The sequence below is a fragment of the Charadrius vociferus genome, unplaced genomic scaffold, assembly GCF_000708025.1.
Source record: "Charadrius vociferus isolate BGI_N301 unplaced genomic scaffold, ASM70802v2 scaffold549, whole genome shotgun sequence".
Taxonomy (NCBI): Eukaryota; Metazoa; Chordata; class Aves; order Charadriiformes; family Charadriidae; genus Charadrius; species Charadrius vociferus.
Genome location: NW_009650103.1, coordinates 4,053 through 11,971, shown reverse-complemented (window position 1 = coordinate 11,971; position 7,919 = coordinate 4,053). Strand labels below are relative to the sequence as shown.

The window sequence follows — 7,919 nt, the reverse complement described above, 5'->3', positions numbered from 1 at the left end:
AGAAATTGTGTATAGACCAAGAATCACTGCAGTAACCGGAGTGTGGATAGCACAGTCCCAGCTACATCTGGATCCCAGCTCATACTCCAATCTTAGAGCCATTCTTATTTTGCAGACTTGAGGGCTTATCCGTCAGGGAATTGTACCCGATAGCCCAGGGGAACAAGCTGAAACACATGCAGGGAGGTCTGCAAAAAGCAGAGGGACGGAGCAGCTGCGTGAGGACACATCCTCATCTGCAACTGGTCTGGCAGGGCTCACAATTTGGTCACCCAGCTTCCTTTCACCTGAAGGTTTCATTTCCCCTAGGCCTTCCCGAGGGGCCGCGCAGGCACAGCAGCAGGCTTGTTTCTACACACGATGGACAGGACAGCCAGCCCCCTGTTCACAGATTAGGCTCCTGATCAGATCCAAGTAGAGATGCGTGAGGAAGGGGGCCCCTAAGGTAGCCTTGATCATCCCTGCTTGCAGTGGCTGGTGTTGGACCCACCGAGATCTGACTGCAGGATGAACCCACAGAGCGGACAGAAGCTGCCCCTGCAGTCAGCCATGCCCACCTCCAAGCTTAACGGCCCTGCAGGCAGACCTCTGGTGTCCATGCTCACCTCTGGTGTCCATGCACCTTCCCACGTTCACCTAACATGCATCTAGACCACAAAGGTGGGAGCCTGACTTGTGTTTTGGTGAGGTCAGGAGGGGAACAGCTAGTCCAAAGTCAGGAAGCGTAGGATGGAGCAGAGAAGGCACTTATTCTTTGCACCCACAAAGGTGCTGCCAGGGGCTTTGCCAGAATAGTGCTCAATGTCTGGCAGCAAGGTCCTTTAGGAACCTGTCGTGACAAGCACAGCTCTGAATCCATACGCTGGGAGGAAAGTAGCTCCTTGTCCAAGAAATGCAGGAAGGGCAGAGGAAAGAGTAAAATCACAGGATTTTTTTTTTTTTTTGACTCACATTACACTTGGTGCTACAGCTTCTGTCTAACAAATCAAGTTGGCTAAGGGATGCAGCAGAAAGACACAAGCTGGGCGCCTCCAGCTTCCCTTGCTGTTCCTCTAAGGCAGGTTAGTTGAAAACTAGGACTGTCCACAGTAAAGAGTAACAAAGCACAGGTAACCCCTGTTACAGACCAGCAAAGCAGTGCCAATTTTTCAGCCTGTCCTCTTCAAGGGAGGCTGGCTATGTCTCTCTCTGGAGGCGGACCAGAAGGTTTTGGGTTGCTTTCGTTGGCTTTTCCTTCAAACATCATGACCCTGCAAAACACAACAGGTAACACCAATGAAAAAAGCAGGTGCATCTTTACCTATCTTTGGGGGTGGGATTATCTTATCTGATGAAAAATAGCATCTGCCTTCTACGCGAAGGGCATCCGACAGTTAACGGAGGAGGGAAAGCCAAGAGAGGGCAGCGCTGCCAGCCTGGCAGGCAGCTTTGCTTTTCCAGCAGCTTCCAGGAGTGGGTTCCCAAAGCCTCTGCTGGTTTTCCTCTCAGAGCCCAGAGGATTAGCACGTTTTATTTAGACAGCCACTTCCGAAATCCCCTAGGCACACACCGCATGCCAAGTGCTCCTGATGCATAGAAGCAAATACCGTCCCTGGCCCACCTCGTACATAACCAGACAGCAGAACATTCAAAAGCCAACATCAAGCAAGCAACAACAATTACAGCCAGGGAAGAGGGCAGAGACAAGGAGCAAGGCACTAGCTAGAAGAATCCCAAGCATTTTGCAACCACCAGCACTGTCTTCCTCCCTGAGGACTGCAGCTACGCTGGGAATGCCAGCTGCCACGCTGGATCAAAGGACCGCACTGCTCTTGGGACGAGTTTTACATTTCTGCTCCTGCTCTAAAGAGTCCAACAGACAATGGGGCGTCTGTTAGCAAGAGAAGGGACCCATCTGTGAAAACTGCTGCAGTTGGGAGGAAGGACGGAAGATATGGGACAGGCTGCAGGCTCAGCCTGCTTCCATGGAGAAAGAAAGGAGTGGGGATGTCAGAAGTCTGTGTGTGTTTGGAAGAGGAGCATCCCAACACGCAGACACAGGGCATTCAGTGGGAAGAGGCGAGACTCATCGCCAGCAAGCACGTACCACCTTACGGGGACCACATGAGAGGTGGGAGCAAGATCCTTTCTCCCAACCTGCCCTGAATGTGGCTGTGTTTCCAAAGCTGCCTTCAGAAAGGGGCAAGGGGGATGGAGAGGAGCAGCTCCTATTCATGGTGGTTACAGACACAAAAGCAGGGCCAGCCTCAGTGGCTGTGAAAGGAAAAGCCAGGCTTCAATGGGGTGGAGATGGAGCCAAGCAAGTGTTCGGAAGCCATTTGTTACAGAGCCCTGTCGGGAGGGCAGAGAGGGCCGTGGGAGGCTAGTGCTGGCAGCCCGTACCGCAGAAAACCTCTCCCAGCACAAGCCAGCTGTTTCAAGCATGTGTCCTGTTTCCATCTACTGCCCGTCTCTCCAAAAATCAGGCAGCGAGGGAGCATCCTGCGGGAAATAGGAGGCGGCCAACTGGCGTTGGCAGGACCATCGTTCACCTCTCGAGTCCTGCCACCATTCACAGAGGAAGCCTGTGTCCCCAAAGCCAGCAGCAGCCACAGGGAAGAGACGGGAAGAAGTCCCACAGTGCTGAACGCCTGCACACCCTCAGGAGAGGGGGAGAATCGCTCTGCACGGAGCATGTGGGAAGAAGCCTGCGCTAACACGCAGCAGACAACTCCAGTGTCAGCGCTCACCACTGCTGAGCCCAGAGGTGGGCTTATACATCCTCTCATGTCTCTCTGCAAACTCCCCCTTCACAAGGGTCCTCGTCTCCCCTCCACGAACACCAAGTGTGCACAGCTCCACCTCCACCAGGCAGAACAAGTTCTGCTTCCCAGCTCAGGTCCTGCATCTCCCCAGGGACACTCACAGTTTAAGCACAGCAGAGCGTTTCCCAAGCATCACGTTGACAAAGTCCTGGTACGAGATGGTCTCGCTAACCCCTCCGGTCACCTCAGAGATCATCTTCTTCAGTTCTAGGTGAGTCTTCGGGGCCCCCATCTTCTCCATCATCCTTTTGACAGACATCAAATCTGCAAAAGCAAAGCAATCGGTGCTGTCGAGAGGTGACCACACTGAGCACAGACCAACCCCAAGGATACAGGCGTGAGTTCATACATCAGACAACCTCACCTGCGGACTCTGAGGCTGACAGCACTAAGCTGTTGCTGAAAGCCAAGAGAAGCCTTCCAGTACCCACTGTGGTACTGCCCATCACTTCCCATTTCTGCAGCTCAAGATAAAAGCACCACACACGCAGAAGAGGGAACAACTCCCCAAGTGCTCCAGAGACACGTGGGGACACTGCTCTCTAGCTCAGAGCGTGGTGCCAAGAATCACAAAGATTGGGAGGAGGCAAGCAACGCCGGGGTTAAAGCCGGAGACAAACAGGCTGCGGGGAGCGGGTGCCCCTGCCCATCGCCACAGGCCATTTCCTTCCATTGCTCTGCCGCCCGCTGAGACCTGCTGGCCCCTTCCCTCCCGGAAAAGGCAGCGCAGCCCTGAGTCAGGCCTTCTCCAGCTCCCCACGGGTTTCACTTCAGCTGGAGGACTGGTGGAGGAGGGGAGCGAGGCAGCAGTCTCCTGGAAGGGCACAGCATGCGAGTGGTTACACTTCAGGCCTGGAGAAGGCTGGATCTTTACATAATTGGTGCTTTCTGGGCCCAAACCAGGGCTGCTCAGCTGAGCCAGACTCACACCCAAGTCCCCTGCTTCCCTCCGCTCCCCTCCCAGCAAAGCAAAGAGCTTCTCTGCGCTAGAAGTTCTCATGGTTTTATACAGCTCCTGCCTCAAGCCAGGCAAAACCCAGGATTGTCCAAGCTCTGCAGCTTCCCAGCTCTGGAAACACTGAGGATTGGGAAGGCGGCCTCGGTGAAGAAACAGGGAGAAGGGAGAGGGTTAAAAAACGAAAAAAAAAAAAAGAAAAGCATTTAGAGCAGAAAGAAGTGGAGGAGCTAAGCAGAGACTCAGGATGAGAACAGGACTGAGAAGAGCTTAGCTCTGGAAGCAGGTGAGGAGAGGCTGAGAAAGCTGAGAGGCAGGGGCTAGAGAGCCAAGGAAGCCCCTGGCTGGGGATCAAGAGCCGAGCAGGGCTGGAGACAGGAGCAGCCCACAGGTTTTCCTCCTCAGCAACATGAGTGCAGAGGAAAGCAGCAGATATAGCAGCAGACACCGCCTCAGCAGGCTGCTGCTCTTCCAGCCCAGCACCAGCATCCCTGAGTCACTCACCAATCTCGCCTTGGTTGTTCAGGTCAAACTCCATGTACTTCTCTGGAAGAGACACAGAAGCAAGTTAGCAGAACGCTAGAGCGGGGGGTACGCAGGGCTTTGGAGTGCTGCCCACTGAGGGTGATGAAATAAAAGATTAGGGGATAAGATTGCGATACTACTGAATGCAAACAGTTCAGAGAGGGAGACCATCTCAGGACCTCGTTTTAGCACCCTTATCTCAATTCCAGGGCTCTGGAGTTAAGTGCTCTTAAATTGTGGCTGCTTTTCATTTAAGCTGAAGGAAAACACTGGCATGAGAACAAGGTATCAGCTAGCCACAAATAGCGTTAAAAGGTTTCCAGCCAGAAAAACAAAACTCTGGAACAGCCTCCCAGAAGGAGTAGCAAGGAAAACAAAACCCTGAGCACACCCAAGATGAAGCTTGATCGGATTAGGAGGGGGATTAAATTATGTAGTTGCCACCAATAGCAAAGGACAGACTCTCCAGTCCTCCCAACGCTGTGCTGCGCTCCCAGAGCAGCGCCTGCCAGCAGAGATGCTCAAGGACCACATCAAGAGGGCGAAGCCAAGAACATGCCTCAGAGCAGTTATTCTGGAGCAGGTTGTTTGCCCTTCCAGCTTGCTGTCAAACGTTGCTGAATCAGGCAACTCCAGCATCCTCCGAGAAAGGCAGAGCTTGCTCAAGAAGGTCTGGTTAGCTTTGCAGGACAAAAGCTCACATGCTGTAACAGACAGAGCACTGACTTCAGTTCGAAAAAAATCAGGATTTCCGTCCTGTGCTGCTTCTGACCTTTGGAGTGGCACACCTGTGTGCTTCCTACCCACCCCCTACCTCCTTGCTAGCTGTTCCTCATTTAGACTTTAAGCTCTTCAGGCGAGGATTTGTCTGTCTTACAGACAATACAGCTCCTGGCGCTGCAGGGGGCCCCCCATCATCTCAAGTTCTGCTAAATGAGAAGAGCAAGATGCCTGCTGCCACCGTCCATCCACGCTGAGCGGGAGAAATCTCCACTTGCCCTGCAGTCAGCACTCCCTCCCCAGAACAGCCTCGGAGGACTCAAATTAAGCGAGAGCTCCCAGGCTGTTCCTTTCCCCCCAAGGGAAAGACCTTTTGCATCTGCTGCAGGGACACCAGCAAGCAGATGAGTGTGAACAGAGAAGTGGCAGGCTAATTTAAGGAGCCAAAGGGAAAAAGGGGGTATTTCAGACATCGGAGCCTTCCCAGGACCTGTGCTTCTGAAGGAAGGTGCTGGGTTAACTGGACTGATGGGCAGCTCCAGGCAGGAGGCAGAGGAATGGCTTGGCATGTCTTCACCTGGGTCTCAGCTGGTGGATTACAACTGTCATGAGCAGACTAGGACAGACCTACAGGAGTACCAGCTACAAGCTGAAGCTGTTCATGCTTCAGGCAGGAATAAATGTCTCCCTTCAAGCATTAAGCAACCGCTCCTGGATGAAATCGGGGCCGTCACATATGTGCTTAGGGGCCAAAGCGCTGCTTGACGTGGAAGTGGCTCTCCCCACATTCTGTCCCACCGTAACGACCTTGTGCAAATGAACTGCCGCCTCCCTGGGTGGGGGTCAGGCACCCCAGCATGAGCTGGGGCACACAAACCCCGCTCTGCCGTGTCCGTGCCCAGCACAGGTTTTCTTTTCTTCTCAGCTGACACTTAGCCAAACGCGCAGAGAACAGAGGCAGCTTTACATCATCGTGCTCTGAGCCTCAGCTCGCACATTCATCTTTTCCCTCCCATCCCAGCTGCAGGGATTTGGTGGGGCAAAACCACGCGTGGTCCCTCCCCTCGCAAATGCACTTACACAAACACGGCACGGGGGCTCCCCGGGCCCAGCGGGGGAGGGCAGTGGGAAGGAGGGCAGAGGAGAAACGCTCCCCCCCATCATCACACAATGAGCCGATTGTTGGAGGAGCTGGAGGAGGCGTCGGAGAGCGGGACAGGCCACGGAGGCAAACTCACGAGGCAGCGGGAGGAGATGCCAAAGGCTCTCGTTACAGGGAATTCTGCGTCTGTGACCTACAGTTGCAATGTTTGAAGAGCCCCCATTGTGATGGGAAAAATAATGCGGGGCTGCAGCCAAAAGCCAAAGCCATACAAAAGGCAACAGAAAAAAGGACGGGGAGCACAGGAGGCTCCTCTGTGCCCAGCACGGTAAGGGACCACAAAACCCCAGCCAGCTTCTGCCATGCTGGCTTGCAAAGCCAAAATCCAAGAGGGACATAGCAGACAATGCCTGAAATGGAAGCAAGGTCAGGCTTTATTTGGTTAGAGCCAGGCTGAGGACAAACCTTGAGGGCACTGTGACGCAGAAGGCATGTTTTCTCAACTGCCTTCAACCACTGCTTGGAAAGAAAGCGGATGGACCCAGAACAGCCCTGCCAAATCTTGTCCTGTAACCACTTTGGGGACAAACTGCAGAGGACCCCGGGTTTTTTCTCTATCCTCCATCCCAGCAAATGGGCCAAACCTAAGCCCCAGATCTCCTGACCCACTGGAGTTAGGCTTTGGTCAGGACTACAGACACATTACTGCTGTTGCTTCTGGTACCAAGGGGCTTGGGAAGGATCAGATCAGACTGAAGAAACTTTTGGGGAGAGAATGTCCCCAAGTCCTTCAGGAAGCAGCTGAGACCTCTGCTCTGTGGGAAGTCGCCCTCCTCCTCACCAAAAAAAAAAAAAAAATAGAATCCAGCTACTGCATCGTCCATGTACCAGCTAGCTTGTCTCGCTATCTAGACAGAAACTGTCCTCCTTTGCTGCTCCCCTGGGTTTTGCCTACACAGCAGGTTTTGCAGTAATAGCAGCCTCCAGGCAGAATGTCTGCAGGGTGACATGTCCCTGCCCTGCAAGTGGGGGAAGCACAAAAGCTCATGTGGGAAAACCACCTCTCCAGGGAGTTTCACTGAGTCCCACAAGCAAGGGGGAGGCATCCATCCCAGCTCAGTCACTTGTGTTTGGCAGAGAATCTCAGGCTGGTAAGATCCAAGTGCTGAGGAAAATAATCTGTTCAGAGCAAACAAGTCAGGCTGAAAGGACAGGGAAACCCTCCAGTTCTCACCTTTGAATACTGCCAACTTCGTCTCCAGATCTTCTTCATCACTGAACTTTGGGTCACAGAGAAATTCCTAAAACAGGGGGAAAAAAAAAAAGTATCCCCAAGGTTAAAGACATAAAGGAAAACACCCCAGAGAGCGTGGAAGAATGCAACATTACCCAGAAGACCTACACAATTCCCAGAGCTACATCTGAGCAACAGTGCCAGGAGACTGGAAAATGGACTGAATCCCTCCACGCATTGTCATTGACACTCCAGTGGAAGGGGAATGCCTCCGGTGTCTCAGATTTCCCACCAACAGCTTGAGGTAGGACAAGACCCCATGTGCCTTTGGAATAACTGCATGGAAACCCCTCTTCTTGCTCACCCAAGGTTTCAGCTCCCCTCTCTCAGTTTAAGCACGCACAGCATGTGGATCAGGCACCTATTCCCAGCAAGGGCTCCTATTCCTCGCAAAAAAGCACTCTGATCTGAGAGATTTCAAACTCTTGGATAACTCTGAGGGTTAGCAAAAACAACAGGCAAAGTTTGCAGAACATCACGCGCCCAAGAGAGGACATGGCGGGGAAGGAACAGGGCTCC

The 7,919-nt window shown here is 53.2% G+C and overlaps 1 protein-coding gene across 1 annotated transcript; it reads right to left on the bottom strand.

Moving 5' to 3' along the window:
* Positions 1 to 929: 929 nt before the first annotated feature.
* AIF1L (allograft inflammatory factor 1-like) lies at positions 930 to 7,405 on the bottom strand. Its single transcript, XM_009892224.1, has 4 exons — positions 7,341 to 7,405; positions 4,264 to 4,305; positions 2,906 to 3,068; positions 930 to 1,250 (listed from the first exon to the last, which is right to left on the bottom strand). The coding sequence occupies exons 2-4, from the start codon at positions 4,295 to 4,297 to the stop codon at positions 1,163 to 1,165; spliced, it is 285 nt and encodes a 94-aa protein (XP_009890526.1). The 5' UTR covers positions 4,298 to 4,305; positions 7,341 to 7,405; the 3' UTR covers positions 930 to 1,162.
* Positions 7,406 to 7,919: the final 514 nt, after the last annotated feature.

What these genes read in the sequence shown, in the direction of transcription:
- AIF1L (XM_009892224.1), bottom strand. Translation starts at nt 4,297, where the DNA reads ATGGAGTTTGACCTGAACAACCAAGGCGAGATTG. An exon ending in GAACAACCAAGGCGAGATTG is followed by an intron (nt 3,069 to 4,263) that starts GTGAGTGACTCA and finishes TTGCTTTTGCAG; the next exon opens with ATTTGATGTCTGTCAAAAGG. An exon ending in CGCTCTGCTGTGCTTAAACT is followed by an intron (nt 1,251 to 2,905) that starts GTGAGTGTCCCT and finishes TGTGTTTTGCAG; the next exon opens with GGTCATGATGTTTGAAGGAA.